Genomic DNA, 16,545 nt, shown 5'->3' with positions numbered 1-16,545 from the left:
TGTATGTTTCCCATCTTCGGTCTCCTTTTGTTTTTGCTTTTAAAACTTCAATAAAGAATAAGAAAAACTTTTTATCAACAAGGAATTTGTGCTGGATCCTTCCTCTCCATTTTGCTGTTGCTTCATGGTAAAATAGCTGCTAGGAAACCACTGCTAAGGACAGACAACAAGCAGAACAGACTTTTTTTGGCTAAAGAACACAAGGAATGGACATTAGACCAGTGGAAATCTGTGCTTTGGTCTGATGAGTCCAAATTTGAGATCTTTGGATCCAACCACCGTGTCTTTGTAGAAAAGGTGAACGGATGGATTCTACATGGCTGGTTCCCACCGTGAAGCATGGAGAAGGAGGTGTAAAGGTGTGGGGGTGCTTTGCTGGTGACACTGTTGGGGATTTATTCAAAATTGAAGGCATACAGAACCAGCATGGCTACCACAGCATCTTGCAGCGGCGTGCTATTCCATCCGGTTTGCGTTTAGTTGGACCATAATTTATTTTTCAACAGAACAATGACCCCAAACACATTTCTAGGCTGTGTAAGGGCTATTTGACGAAGAAGGAGAGTGATGGGGTGCTACGACAGATGACCTGGTCTCCACAGTCACCAGACCTGAACCCAATCGAGATGGTTTGGGGTGAGCTGGACCGCTGAGTGAAGGCAAAAGGGCCAACAAGTGCTAAGCATCTCTGGGAACGCCTTCAAGACTGTTGGAAAACCATTTCCGGTGACTACCTCTTGAATCTCATCAAGAGAATGCCAAGAGTGTGCAAAGCAGTAATCAAACCAAAAGGTGGCTACTTTGAAGAACTTAGAATATAAGACATATTTTCAGTTGTTTCACACTTTTTTGTTAAGTATTTCTTTCACATGGTTTAATACATAGTTTTGATGCCTTCAATGTGAATCTACAATTTTCAGAGTCCTTGAAATAAAGAAAACTCTTTGAATGAGAAGGTGTGTCCAAACCTTTGGTCTGTACTGTATGTATGTATGTAGCTGAACAGTGGGACCCCAAACTCAATGTTACTGGTGGGCCCTTGTTTCCCAGTCTGACACTGGTATTTGTGCATAATTACAATTTCTTCTACTTAAGGTCCAATTAATGATGTTCTGTCAATGGCAAACATTTTTTTTAAATTTTGGTTTTCCTCCCCACATCCCAAATGTCCATTTCTAATTCCAAAACTCTACTTTTTTGTGTATTTACTTTTCCCAATATTTACTTTAGCTGCATTATTTCATGTCTGAAGCAAATATTCAGCTTTATTTTGTCCTATATCTCAAAGATAAAAGTTTTAAAACTGTTTTACCCAACGAGGTAATTCTTGTCCATATGCTTTTTTGGATTTCCTTTAGGCGTCCTTCACACGTCAGTGATTCTGGTATGTATGTTGCTGTTTTTATACGTACCGGAATCACGGACATACGCAGACTGATTAAAATCAATGGGTCTACGCACACATCAGTGATTTCTCACTGACCGTGTTTACATTCGGTGTACACGCATGTCCATGTACTCCGCTCGGAGCCAAGCCTGTTTTTCTCTGTCATCACTGATGTCACATGAACCACACAGTGGTGTGATCTGTGTGCCACGTACCAGACAAAACACGTATATTTGAAATAAAACGATTTGTATACTCATCTTTCTCCAGCGATACTGTCTCCGGCCGCTGCTGTCTCCTACTTCCAGGCCGGCTAATTATGGTCATGAATATTCACTGCACTGTGACCCGGACGTTACAGCAGCCAGAGACAGGAAAGCCAGAGACATCTGCACCAAGAAGAGCAGGAGCATGGACAGGTGAGTATAAGTGCCTGATCTCCGTGTATTATCACGGATAGCACACGGAGAACACACATGTGCCAAAATCACGGCACACGCACCTTCAGCGCGTCAGTGAAAAACTTGTGTGTTTTTGATTAACGTGTCAAAGAGGCCTTTATGTGTCAAGACAAAAAGCCATTCTGCAGCAAAGGACTTTGGTTAAATTGTTTGATGACATTTTTTCTTATTTTTCTTTTAATTGAATTACATGATGGCTAGAGATGAGTGATCCCGAGGTTCGGTGTTTGTACTGAACACAGGCTTTACAAATAAACAGAGTTTGGGTTTGGAGTTCGGGGGCTTTACACATGCTGACCACTCGCGTGAGCATCACTGTGCTCGGGTTCGCTTGGTGCTCAGCCCAGTGTGAGCCACTAGCAGTGTTTGAACGGCTCACACTGGGGGGTAACAACAGCGTGATGGGATGTAATCTGCCCCCAAACAAAAAAAATGGAAAACCCCGCCCAACAGCCCCCAGAAGTTATCTATTTATGGCTGGCTGTATATGAGTGGAGACCTGAACTGCCCAATTAGTGACTTCCATTGGGGTTTAGGTAAAGTCTTGTCCCAAGCCAAACTTTATTTAAAGTCCGGCTGACTTCACCAAACTGAACTTCCACAGGTCCGCTTCATTCATCGTTAATGATGGCTATGTTTGTTGGAGTTGCCTATGGCTTTTCCCTAAGTACTGTATTTCAATCACTTAAATACTAATAAATAATCTTTATCTCCGAAACAATGTCGACAGTTTACCTCCACTGTAAGTTTTTCCCCTTCTTCCATCCTCCCATTAATTCTGGCAACTTTCTTTAGGTCTTTGATTGCTTGTTCATATTTCCCACCTAGAACGAGCCAACGACTGGACTCAGGGATCCACCTATGGTCCGAAAACAGTGCCACATATATTATAAGCTCGGAAACAGCACCATAAACTTACTATACAGTTACCTAGTATACAATTCATATGAATGCATAAAAAGAACACAAGTATCTAAGATATGAAAGGAAAATTCATATACACATTTAAAATAATCAGAAATTAATCTGTGTTTTTCATACAAAAGGTCATTAATATATTTTCTAAAGTCCCAATTACCGTAGTTAACTTTTTTGGGATGTGTCAATGGTCATAAAACCAAAGTTAAGATCCAAGTAGTTTGCATAAGATATTGCCCTATGCATGTCAACTCAGATAAACAGAAAGTATATAAAGAGGGAAGATACAAGGTAGACAAGAAGGGGCAAAAAGTTTAATTCTTTATCTCCAGACCCTCAGGATTTTGGTAAATAAATCTGTGACCTTACTGATAAGTTTCTCATTAACCATAAAATTATCAAGACACACAAATACCTCAAAGAAAGGAACAAAAGCTTTCTTCCAAGGGTATGCATTTATTTGCTAGGCTTTCAAGACAACAGAGATCTGTAGTTGAAACTGGATTACGTTAAGTAAAAAGTAGACATAAGGTTTATATACATATCAGCTAAATGCTATAGCTGGGTTCACACATAACGACAGCGACAACGACGTCGCTGTTACGTCACCATTTCCTGTGACGTAACAGCGACCTTACATGATCGCTAGTAAGCTGTCAAACATGTAATTTTAAGCAGCGATGGAGCAGCGATCATAGCGACCTCGACGGTCGTTGGTCGACCTTGATAGAGGCGTGGTGTTTACCCCTCGACATGTTTTGCATTGCCTCTTTTCACGCCCCTCTGTTCCGATTGGTGATCTCTACAGCGCCTTTGCATTGCCTTTTTCCCGCCCCTCTGTTCCGATTGGTGATCACTACAGCGGCGCCTGATTGGGTGACCATGCCAAACAAAGGAAGACACAAAGAACGACACACTAGCGACACCAGACAGAGACTCTACTACGTGGAACAAAGAATGGAAGTTAAAGAATGAAATCACTGTAACGCCTTCGGCAAGTTACCCAATCGGAACGCTGTTATGACCACCAATCGGAGTCGTGGGGGCATTGTAAAATAAACCGCAAAAACACGCCCTTGTCTTGCCTTCAGTCCTACGTCACTGCCTTCAGCGTCGTCGCGACCGTCGCTGCTGCGGTGTCAAACACAAGGATGCATGTGGCACAGCAGGATAGCAGCGATCAAAAAATGACCTGGAATATTCAAGAGCGAGCAGCGATCTCGCAGCAGGGGTCTGATCGTTGTTATGTGTCACACACAGCGACGTCGCTGTTGAGGTCGTTGCTACGTCCAGAAAATTGCGACTTAGCAGCGATGTCGTTGTCGTCGTCACTGTGTGTGACACCACCAAATGGCTGCTTTGTATTGTTTCCCTGCTCTATTATGTTAACAACAGGGACAGGAAAAGATGCTGTGGCCAAACACCTCTGGTAGTTCCTTTTCTCTCCTGAGAAAAAAGGATTGGGCACATTGAAACTCAACATGTCTGATCCTTTTTTCCATCTGGCATGGGTTCGGTGAGCATAATCGGTCACCTAATAATTCGGTCACCTAATATATGTTTTATATATATATAATTGATAGAGCTTGGAATAAGTTCTACAATTGGATAAGATAATGTTATAAATATTCCCCTGTAATGTACTGTGTAATGGCTGTGTCTGACCATGAAAACAGTTCATGGTCGGCACATGCCACAACTCATGGCCAAGGGTCAAATATAAGTAACATATAAGTGAGTATATAGTTAAGACAGCACTAGTTCACATCTGCTGCTTACTGAGGTATCACATTTTCCTGCCTGTTTTATCACAGGAGTGAGTGTTTTTGGCAAGTCACTTAACTTGTAAGCTCCTTATAAATGAAGTCAGTGACATATAAACTTAGTGGCGACTAGAGTTCTTTTGTCGCTGACTTGTTTTGCGATGAACTCAGAGGGCTAATAACCTGAAGATAAGAAAGGCAGGGGTAATGATTTATTTCAGGCAAGGAAACATGTTACCTAAGGCAGAAAAATGTGTTACCTCAGGCAGGGAAATGTGTTACTACAGGTTGGAAATGTGTTACTTTCAACAAAGAAATGTGTTTCCTCAGGCAGGGAAATGTGTTACTTCAGACAAAGAAATGTGTTACCTTAGACAAAGAAATGTGTTACCTCAGGCAGGGAAATGTGGTATACAAAGAAATGTGTTACCTAAGGCAGAGAAATGTGTTACTGCAGGCAAAGAAATGTGTTACTTCAGATGAAGAAATTTGATGCCTTAGACAAAGAAGTGTGTTACCTCAGGCAGAGAATGTGTTACTACAAGCAGGAAAATGTGTTACCTCAAAGAAATGTGTTACCTCAGGCAGAGAAATGTGTTACCTCATGCAGAGAAATGTGTTACCTCAGGCAGAGATATGTGTTACCTCAGGCAGAGAAATGTGTTACCTCAGGCAGAGAAATGTGTTACCTCAGGCAGAGAAATGTATTACCTCAGGCAGAGATATGTGTTACCTCAGGCAGAGAAATGTGTTACCTCAGGCAGAGATATGTCTTACCTCAGGAAGAATTATTGAATGTTCTCAGTGAGAGGTACAAAATTATAATCTTGTTCCTCTCACTGAGAACATTCAATAATTTTTCAACTGGCTAACACGGTACCAAAACCTTTTCACTTGTAACCTCAGGAAGAGAAATGTGTTACCTCAGGAAGAGAAATGTGTTACCTCAGGAAGAGAAATGTGTTACCTCAGGCAGAGAAATGTGTCAGACAAAGAAATGTGTTACCTCAGACAAAGAAATCTGTTACCTCAGACAAAGAAATGTGTTACCTCTGGCAGAGAAATGTGTTATCGGAGGCAGGGAAGTGTGTTACCTCAGTAAATAACAGATATGAGCTATATTGTCTGTATACTCACTTATCATAAGTGATTAGTGCTTCCCTGCTTGGCCAGGAGCTGTGGTATGTGCCCACCAAAACTGGAGCAGTTCTGCATGGTCAGACATACTCATTACACAGTACATCGCACATTTATAAGAATATCTCATCAGAACTTTTTTTCACACATTCAATTATGGAGCTTTTTATTATTCCAAGATCTATTGATTAAATTCTTCTTTGTTCATGGGAGAAGCCCTTTAAGCATGTTATGCAGTGAAGCCCACAATACTGGACTGTAAATCGTTACTGAATATGGCAGTGTAAGCATGAGATAGGGTGATGGGTGAGAGTCTATAAGGATAGGTATGTATGAGCTTGTTGCCTATGGATGTAAACAAGAAGACACTCATTTCACGACAGCAAACTAATCTACTAAAAAGATGTTATATAATAAATTATATTAGAACATTGTAGACCACGTAGATAATTTACATATAGATATTGAAAGAGATGTATACATTACCAAGAATATAAAAAGTAGATAAAGAAAGGAATGGATGCGGCCATCTGCAGCATACGCCAGTCTTCAATCAGAAATGCCAGACCCACCAGCACCAGCTGACCAGTTGTATAGCAGTACCCAGTGGCTGTGCTGGTGAAAGCACGCCACTCTGTGGGAATCCATTCGACAACTATAGAGAGAGAAAGCTTATAGTTAAAAAAAGATCATTTTAGATACTATTAATGAAAAACAATTAATATTTTCCAATTCCTTTGATGTTTAGTGCCACTAACTCCTTAACATCCCATAAAACGCTAGGTACATCATGGGTCATGTCCCTGCCTTTCGAGCAGGCTCACATGCTGAGCCTACACATTTCCTGCACATGATAGCTGATCTGATCAGCCGTATTTAGAAATATCCCTGAATATACTGCCAACTGCTGATCTGATCAGCCGCCATGTGCCTCTAACAGCCACGGGTGGATCGGAGATCTGCTTGCTGCTGTCGACCAGTTAAATCCCGCTGTCAATCTCTGGCAGCGGAATTTAACATGCGCCCACGGGGAGTGCATCATTCCCCACTCCCATGATGTGATCATGGGGCGCCGATGCATTAACATGACGGCCAAGAGTCAGCTCATGTCCCTCTTGCCGGTTATGACAATCCTCCTCCGAATGCCGGCTGCAAGCCGACGTTCATAGGAGATCATGATATTTGCTCTACAGAGCGGTGCTGATGCACTGCTCTGTATAGTACAAATTATTATCGCACCTTCAAGTCCCCTAAGGGCACCAGTGAAAACAGTAAAAAAAATAAAAAAGTTTTAAAAAACATGAAAAAATGGAAAAAAACACAAGTTCAAATCACCCTCCTTTTGCCCCATATAAAATAAAACACTTAAAAATAAAAATAAATATTTAGTATCGCTGCATTCAGAAGTTTCCGACCTATCAAAACCTAAAATAAATAAATCCGACCTTTAAATAGCGTAATGAGAAAAAAAAATCAATACGCCAGAATTGCACTTTTTCGGTTGCCACAAGAGAAAAAATGTAATAGCAGGCGATCAAAACATCATATATACCCCAAAATAATATCAGTAAAAACATCAGATCAAGGCGCAAAAGACAAGCCCTCACACAGCTCCATATCCGAAAAATTAAAAATGTTACGCCTCTCAGAAAGTCGTGACACAACAATTTTTTTTTTCCAAAATTTCAGAACTTTTGTTCACCACTTAAATAATACTAAAACTAAACATGTTTGGTATATACATAATAGTAATGACCTGGAAAACCATACTGCCAGGTCAGTTTTATGGTAAAATGAATGCTGTAAATAAATTTTAAAAAAAAACAACAAAAATTGCAGAATTTCACTTTTTTTTCTATTTCATCACACTTGGAACATTTTCCCGCTTACCATTACTTCATATGATAAAAAGAATGGCATCATTCAAAAGTACAGCTCATGTCGCAAAACAATCAAACTATATCGAAAGGAAAAATAAAAAAGTGATGGCTCGTAGAAGAAGGGGAGAGAAAAACGAAAACGCAAAAAAATAAAAAAATTGCCCGATCCTTAAGGGGTTAAAATTAAGTTATAAATGTTATATCAAGAAATTATCAACATTCACTTTAAACACTATAATGTCATTTTTGGAATATCACAATTTTCTTTTTATAAGATGCACCCCAAAATTAGAGAAAAAAAGAAAGTAAAAAAGGGGGTCCGTCTTATAATCCGGTGGTGTCTTACCGAGTTGGGAGGAAGGAGGCCTTCAGCGGTAGTGGAGCGAGGTCACAGGAGTCAGGGGATGTGATGGAGTAGGGTGATGCTGCGGGCGGTGTGGCAGGTGTCGCGGATGCTCTGCTCGCTGCGGGGCAGGGAACATCCAGAAACTATCGGCAGTGCGGGCTTCAAAGAAATGGCGTTTGCACAGATTGAGCTCTCGGCTCAACGACAGGCCGAGATCTCATTTGTGCATGCGCCACTTTCATTAAGTCCGCTGCTGGGAGATCAATGGGCAGCAGGTGGCTCGTGTGCAGATGAGATCTTGAGCCGAGAGCTCCATCTGTGCATGCGCCACCTTCCTTAAGTCCGCTGCTGGGAGATCAATGGGCAGGAGGTTGCGTGTGCAGATGACATCTTGAGCCGAGAGCTCCATCTGCGCATGCGCCGACTCCAAGCGCCATTCTTTGAAGCCCACACTGCCGACATTTTCAGGATGGGATGGCTTCTGCCTCACCCCGCGCGGGCAACACAGTGCACGCAGCATTGCCCCTGCCTCCTCTGACCCCCTCCCCCTCCCGGTAAGCTACATTCGGATTATAAGACGCACCCTTCATTTTCCTCCCAAATTTTTGAGAGGAAAAGTGCGTTTTATAATACAAAAAGTACAGTAAGTCTCTACAGGAATGTCATATCCAGTTATAATGCTTCAGAAATCACTTTGAGACCTAATCTACATCAGTCTAACGTTATAGACCCTTTAAATGCAGATTCAATATAATAACCAACATTAGCTTAAAGAAAACCTATGTACAATCTTTGTTAGATACTGAAAGTGCACACGCCCCACATACTGCTAATTCATTCACCGATTCAAAATTCATGAAATTCTAAGTTCCTTCATGTTTTAATATTAATTTATTATATTTTTTTTATAAATGTAATCTGATTGATGGATTGTATACTTGCTTAGAGAGTAGGAATTGAGAACAATCCCAGAGAGAGATGCCCCAGTCAGGAAGCGAAAGACACAGTAACCAACGTAGTTAGGAGCAAAAGCTGCACCAATCCCACTCACAAACATCTGAAGGTTTGACCAAATCTTCAACGGCCTGCGTCCAAACCTTGGATAACAAATAGGGATATTATTTTAGAATACGCACATTTGTGATGATCAGATCCTGGTATGTATGAGGCTATAAAATGCTTAAATGGTCAATACACTTTACATAAATCACTAGACCAAGTGAGTATAAGAAACTTTGTACTATATCTTGTCAGGGAAATTTGCTTGTTTCCACTTATGAACCTCTTTATTCCACTTCCTGCCACCTAAAGTCATCACTCATTTGGAAAAACAGCTCAGATCTGTCTTGTTAAAGAGAACATGCTGTCACCAGGGTTTCCCCATATAAAGTATGGCCACCACCTGTAAGTTCTCTGTTATACCATTCTATAAAGCTGGAAATATGTCCCCAACTCGCTCTAAAAGGCAAAAATATAGCTTTTAGTATACTCACCTATGAGGCGGACGAGACCGATGAGCGTCTTGAGTCTTGATCCGGTGCCTCTGCTCTGCTTGCGATCACTGTCCTTCTTCCCTGCTTTGGGTGGATGATGTATTCAAGGTCATCCAAACAGTGTATTCCATCACGCTCCCGCGCATGCGCGCTTCTCTCTGCCCTGCTGAGGGCAGAGTAAAGTATTGTAGTTCACATGTGCTGGTGCTCTCTAGCTTTTCCCTTAGGGGTACTTTATACGTTGCAACATCGCTGGCATCGGCTAGCGATGCCGAGCGCGATAGTACCCGCCCCCGTCGCACATGTGATATGTGGTGCTCGCTGCCGTAGCGAACATTATCGCTACGGCAGCTTCACACGCAGATACCTGCTCGGCGACATCTCTGTGACTGCCGAACAATCCCTCCTTCAAGGGGGAGGTGCGTTCGGAGTCACAGCGACGTCACTAATCGGCCGGCCAATAGAAGCAGAGGGGCGGAGATGAGTGGGACATAACATCCCACCCACCTCCTTACCTCCGCATTGCCGTCGGGACGCAGGTAAGGTGATGTTTGTCGCTCCTGCGGGTTTACACACAGCGATATGTGGAGCTGCAGGAACGACAAACAACATCGTACCTGCGTTCGACCCGACATTATGGAAATGAACAACGCTACACAGATCAACGATTTTCGATGCTTTTGTGATCGCTTATCGTCGCACCTAGGATTTACACGTTGCGATGTCATTACCGGCGCCAGATGTGCGTCACTAACAACATGACCCCATCGATATTTCGGAAGCGATGTCGCAACGTGTAAAGCCCCCCTTAGATGCTGTGATGGGTAGACAAGAATGGCACAGGGACCCCTAAGCTGACGCTAAGACTGGGGACCCTGTGTAGTCCCTTATCCCAAAGGTAGGCCTGAAGGTGGTCAGGGTCGAGCCTCCAAAGTGGCCCTGTCTCCTATCCTGGCCCTGATAACTCTGTCCCACCACCCAGGGGACTGACCGGGATGGAGATTCCTAAAAGCTCACCAACACAGAATGACAGACGGGAGTAAACAAGAACTCACACACTCCAAAACTTGCACCAGAGGAACCAAAGGTGCATGGGTAAGGGAAACAAAAAAAGGGGGTAATAGGAATGGCTTACTGCAAACACAGCCGAAAGCAACAGACACGAATTACAGCAGAAAGCATCTGAAATGTCCTCACTGCTCCTCGGCTAGCTCCAACTAAGTTGAATATCCAGCAACCACTCCAGGAAGCAGAGGGATTATATGCAGGCCGGAAATGAGCAACTGCCGGCAGCTGAGAAGTCTGTTGCAGCACCAGAGAAGAAGCTTAACCCAAAAGAGCCCAAAGGAAAACAACACCGTTGTGCATGGTGTAGGTGGTAATAGAGGACACTGATCCTGAGCCTGTATACACGTGACACATGTGCATTATAACACACTTTGCTCTGACCTCAGCAGGGAAGAGAGAAGTGCGCCTGCACAGGAGCGTGATGGAGGACACTGTGTGGATGACGTAGGATGCATCATCCACCAGAAGAAGGATGGCAATTTCAAGACCAGAGATGCCCAAGAGACCGGACATAGTCGAGTATAATAAAAGCTATTTTATTTTCCTTGTAGATTAGATTACTTTATATGGGGAAAACCTGATGACAAGTTCCCTTTAAAGCAAAACACAGTGAGGTGTCAATTTACAACCTTCTATTAAACTCTATCAAAAGTGTAAGTGGAAGGAGTAATTGCAGCTTTCAGCAAATAAGTGCTGAATTCACAGACACACAGCTCAGTACTGCTGCACAATGTCCCCCATGCTGCTGCTGCTGCTTCTGCATGTGTGTTTCAGAGAAAGAAGAGCAAGAATATATCTCACTGTGCTTTATATACAGAGATGGGTGTATCGAGTCACCGGACTGTGGTCAATCTGCCAGGTCATTAATGTCTAATCACAGGATTGAGGCTCTCTGAATTTCTTACCTTCTGTGATTTTTGGTGCAACTTTTCATTATCCAGGCTGGTATGACATCATCTGTGTGTCACATGGCCATGATGATGTCATACTAACCTGGTTAATTAAAAGCAACCCCAAAAGAGAGATTCTGTTTGAAAATTGCACCAACCTACATGTTGTTAGAGGTTTTGAGCCACATCATTGAGTAAACTTGGCCACAACATCTGAACCCAGGCTTATGATTTATAGGTACTAACAGGGCTGCTCACTTCTTACTGCCAACTAGATTCACAGATCAGTAGTTTAGGTACCATTGTTGCAAAATTAGTTTAATCAGTGGAGAAAGTTCTCTGTTCTTAGAAAGTGTAATTCCCCACTATATACAGGATGCAGGAATACATGGAGGTTTATTAAATAATTTGGTGATATATAGTCCTACATGACGGAGCTAGCTTTACTGCATTAACAATTGTACATGAAGAAAAATGTTGACTTGAACACAGCAACTGTGGGTCTAAACTTGTGACTATTTGCTAACACTTGCAATAGTCTGCTGGCACTTACATCAGTAGCACCTCCATCTCTCTGCTACATTGTCTATGTTGGCAAAATTGAAAACTGTCACGTTTAGGTGGGCTGTGCTGAGGAAATGAAGAACATTGGAATTCCAAAAACATTTTTTATTAATACCAACACGTTTCTGCATTGGTCCAATGCCTTTTTCAAGGTATTAGAATTTATAAATTTAAAATTAGGCTTTTTTTTACCAATTTAAAGCCTCCAGTTGTACATTGCACACTTAAAGTGCACCAATCACTAGGATTTTCCTATATAACCTAATGTCAGTGCTAAACTAGCATTATCATGCTGATTCTCGCTATACTTTTAGTTGCCAGCTAGGATGTATAGGTTTTGAAACACAAGCAAGTAAAGTTTGCAAAATGAGCGACTTTTTGAGTGTCAGCAGCTGCCGATCAGCTAATAGCTGGGGTGGGTATTCATAGTGATTCCTGTCCCCCTGCCTGTCCATCCTCCCTGTTATTTATGCTAATTCTATTATAGATTTGTTTTACTAAGTGACTAGAAGGACCTGTGCTGATGTCATACCCATGTAACCAGAAGGGGAGGGTCCTCAGTGAACAGAAAAATAATGTTGCTTCCTGGAATCAGCTATGTTGGCTGAGGCCCCGCCCCTTCTGGTTTCATGGGTATGACATCAGCACAGGTCCTTCTAGTCACTTAGTAAAATGATTCTTTAATAGAATTAGCATAAATAACAGGGGGAGGACGGGCAGTCAGGTGGCTAGGAATAACTATGAATACCCACCCCAGCTATCAGCTGATCGGCAGCTGCTGCCACTCAAAAAGCTGCTCATTTTGCAAACCGTACTTTCTTGTGTTTCGAAACCTATACATCTTAGCTGACAACTACAGGTATGTACAGAATCAGCCTGATAGTACTAGTATACAGTGCCTTGCAAAAGTATTCGGCCCCCTTGAATTTTTCAACCTTTTCCCACATTTCAGGCTTCAAACATAAAGATAAAAATGTAAAATTTTATGGTGAAGAATCAACAACAAGTGGAACACAATTGTGAAGGTGAACGATATTTATTGCTTATTTAAAATTTTTGTAAAAAATAAAAAACTGAATATTGGGGCATGCAATATTATTCGGCCCCTTTAAGTTAATACTTTGTAGCACCACCTTTTGCTGCGATTACAGCTGCAAGTCACTTGGGGTATGTGTCTATCTGTTTTGCACATCAAGAGACTGAAATTCTTGCCCATTCTTCCTTTGTAAACAGCTGGAGCTGAGTGAGGTTGGATGGAGAATTGCAGTTTTCAGCTCTTTCCACAGATTCTCGATTGGGTTCAGGTCTGGACTGTGACTTGGCCATTCTAACACGTGGATACGTTTATTTGTGAACCATTCCATTGTAGATTTTGCTTTATGTTTTGGATCATTGTCTTGTTGAAAGACAAATCTCCGTCCCAGTCTCAGGTTTTGCAGACTCCAACAGGTTTTCTTCAAGAATGGTCCTGTATTTGGCTCCATCCATCTTTCCATCAATTTTAACCATCTTCCCTGTCCCTGGTGAAGAAAAGCAGGGCCAAACCATGATGCTGCCACCACCATGTTTAACAGTGGAAAAAAAGGCTTCTGGTTACTGAGGAACACCGCTGGATTTGCTTCTGCCTTTTTTTCACATTAAGCTTTTTAGGATTGCTTCGACCTAAATCATGAGTAGGTACCACCAGTTGAAAACGGAATCCAGCAGCTAACATAAGGGTAAGACGGCTCCTCCACAATACTTGTCATGTTTGACAGTGAGGATGGTGTGTTCAGAGTGATGAGCTGTGCTGCTTTTACGCCAAACATATCATTTGGCATTGTGCCCAAAAAGTTCGATTTTGGTTTCATCTGACCAGAGCACCTTCTTCCACATGTTTGGTGTGATTCCCAAGTGGCTTGTGGCAAATTTAAACAACACTTTTTATGGATATCTTTGAGAAATGGCTTTCTTCTTGCCACTCTTCCATAAAGGCCAGATTTGTGCAGTGTACGACTGATTGTGGTCCTATGGACAGACTCTCCCACCTCAGCTGTAGATCTCTGCAGTTCATCCAGAGTGATCATGGGCCTCTTGGCTGCATCTCTGATCAGTCTTCTCGTTGTTTGAGATGAAAGTTTGGATGGACGGCCGGGTCTTGGTAGATTTGCAGTGGTATGATACTCCTTCCATTTCAATATGATCGCTTGCACAGTGCTCCTTGGGATGTTTAAAGTTTTGGAAGTCTTTTTGCAACCAAATCTGGCTTTAAACGTCTCCACAACAGTATCACGGACCTGCCTGTTGTGTTCCTTGGTCTTCATGATGCTCTCTGTGCTTTAAACAGAACACTGAGACTATCACAGAGCAGGTGCATTTATACGGAGACTTGATTACACACAGGAGGATTATATTCATCATCATCAGTCATTTAGAACAACATTGGATCATTCAGAGATCCTCAATGAACTTCTGGAGTGAGTTTGCTGCACTGAACGTAAAGGGGCTGAATAATAATATTGCCACCTCAATTTTCAGTTTTTCATTTTTTTTCAAAAATTTAAAATAAGCCATAAATATCGTTCAACTTCACAATTGTGTCCAACTTGTTGTTGATTCTTCACCATAAAATTTAAATTTTTATCTTTAAGTTTGAGGCCTGGAATGTGGGAAAAGATTGAATAATTCAAGGGGGCTGAATACTTTCGCAAGGCACTGTAGCACTGGCTTTAGGTTATATAGGAAAATCCTGGTGATTGGTGCGCTTTAAGTGTGCAAAGTACAATTGGAGGCTTTATATTGGTAAAAAAAGCCTCCAAGTAGCATGAGAAATGTCCCTAAAGGGGAGAAAGTCTGGCTGATATAGTGAAAATAAAAATAAAGCAATAAGTGGTGAAGAATAAGGAGCAGAGAAGACAATTAAAACATGATCTACATATCAGTCTGCTAGATCACTTTTTTAATTGTCTTCCCAGCCCTTCTCCACTTTTCCCCTCCCTTTCTCACTTTTTCTCACCTACCTATAAGGACATAATACCTAGCTACCTAGCAGCAGTACTTTCCTGCCAGTACAAAGCACAATATGGTGTGATATAATATTACATAACATAGAGCTATAATTACATCTGCATAGCAATGAGCGAACTCTGGTAACCACTTGGTATTTGTCCAGGAGTAAAAAAAAAACAAAACATCAGTGCGGTTCATGTAATGTCACAGCTTTTTTTTTGTAAGAGGATGGCGATTTCAACTCTCTTTCCAACTGATAAATGAAAGTCAGAAATGATCATCTTTGTGAGGTCCAAGAACTGATTTAATCTAATATATAAAGCTTAGTGTGTGTGTGTGTGTGTGTGTGTGTATGTATGTATGATGAGTGTATGTATGTATGAGTGTATGTATGTATGAGTGTGTGTATGAATGTATGTATGAGTGTATGTATGTTGAGTGTATGTATGTATGTGTGTGTGTATGAATGTATGTATGAGTGTATGTATGTATAAGTGTATGTATGTATGAGTGTATGTATGTATGTGTGTATGAGTGTATGTATGTATGAGTGTGTGTATGTATGTATGTGTGTGTATGAATGTATGTATGAGTGTATGTATGTATGAGTGTATGTATGTATGTGTGTGTATGAATGTATGTATGAGTGTATGTATGTTGAGTGTATGTATGTATGTGTGTGTGTGTATGAATGTATGTATGAGTGTATGTATGTATGAGTGTATGTATGTATGAGTGTATGTATGTATGTGTGTATGAGTGTATGTATGTATGAGTGTATGTATGTATGTGTGTATGAATGTATGTACGAGTGTATGTATGTATGAGTGTATGTATGTATGTGTGTGTATGAATGTATGTATGAATGTATGTATGTATGAGTGTATGTATGTATGTGTGTGTGTGTGTGTGTATGAATGTATGTATGAGTATGTATGTATGTGTGTATGTTTGCTAAAGGAATCCGCACTGTCGCATTTACAATCACAAAATTTTTCACAGCGCCTCATGTGACTCAGGGAATGTCATAAACTATGTTTTGAGAGGAAAATTTAGCCCCGCACTTTACAGTTATTCACCAAAAAACCTGGTTACATTAAAGTGAATGGAGCTGCGAGCTACAGGTCATTAATAGGAGCTCTGATTGGTTGCTATAGGCAACGAAAAACATTCATAGTATAAGAAGCTGACGTGTGAGGTAATATGATTTCTGTGGAGAGATGGATCGAGACAGACAGGGAAAGAGACAGACAGAGAAAGAGATAGAGACACACAGACAAAGAAACATAGAGAGACAGACAGACTGAGACAGAGAGACCGACAGAAAGAGAGACAGACAGACAAAAAGATACAGACAGACAGACAAACAAGGAAAGAAATAGACAGAAAGAGGCAGACAGACAGAGACAGACAGGAAAAAGGCAGACTGACAGAGACAGACAGAGAAAAAGGCAGACAGAGACAGACAGATAGGGAGAGAGAGACAGACAGAGACAGACAAAGAGACAGAGAGACAGACAGGGAAAGAGACATACATGAAAAGAGACAGACAGGGACAGACAAGTAAAGAGACAGACACACAGACAGAGACAGACAGGGAAGAGACAGACATGGAAAGAGAAAGACAGGGAAAGAGACAGACAGACAGGG

General features: G+C 41.5%; 1 protein-coding gene across 1 annotated transcript in view; it reads right to left on the bottom strand.

The window, feature by feature from the left end:
* Positions 1-16,545, bottom strand: part of LOC142254819 (solute carrier family 22 member 6-B-like) — a 100,962-nt gene that overhangs the window by 31,543 nt on the left and 52,874 nt on the right. The window contains exons 4-6 of the mRNA XM_075326141.1: positions 8,835-8,989; positions 6,153-6,321; positions 2,584-2,707 (exon numbers count right to left, since the gene is read on the bottom strand). Of these exons, the coding sequence (XP_075182256.1) occupies positions 2,584-2,707; positions 6,153-6,321; positions 8,835-8,989 (448 nt within the window). The remainder of the gene's footprint in view (positions 1-2,583; positions 2,708-6,152; positions 6,322-8,834; positions 8,990-16,545) is intronic.

Source organism: Anomaloglossus baeobatrachus, chromosome 10 (assembly GCF_048569485.1).
Source record: "Anomaloglossus baeobatrachus isolate aAnoBae1 chromosome 10, aAnoBae1.hap1, whole genome shotgun sequence".
Lineage (NCBI taxonomy): Eukaryota > Metazoa > Chordata > Amphibia > Anura > Aromobatidae > Anomaloglossus > Anomaloglossus baeobatrachus.
Note: the sequence above shows the minus strand (reverse complement) of the source record. Positions and strands in the feature narration are given on the sequence as shown.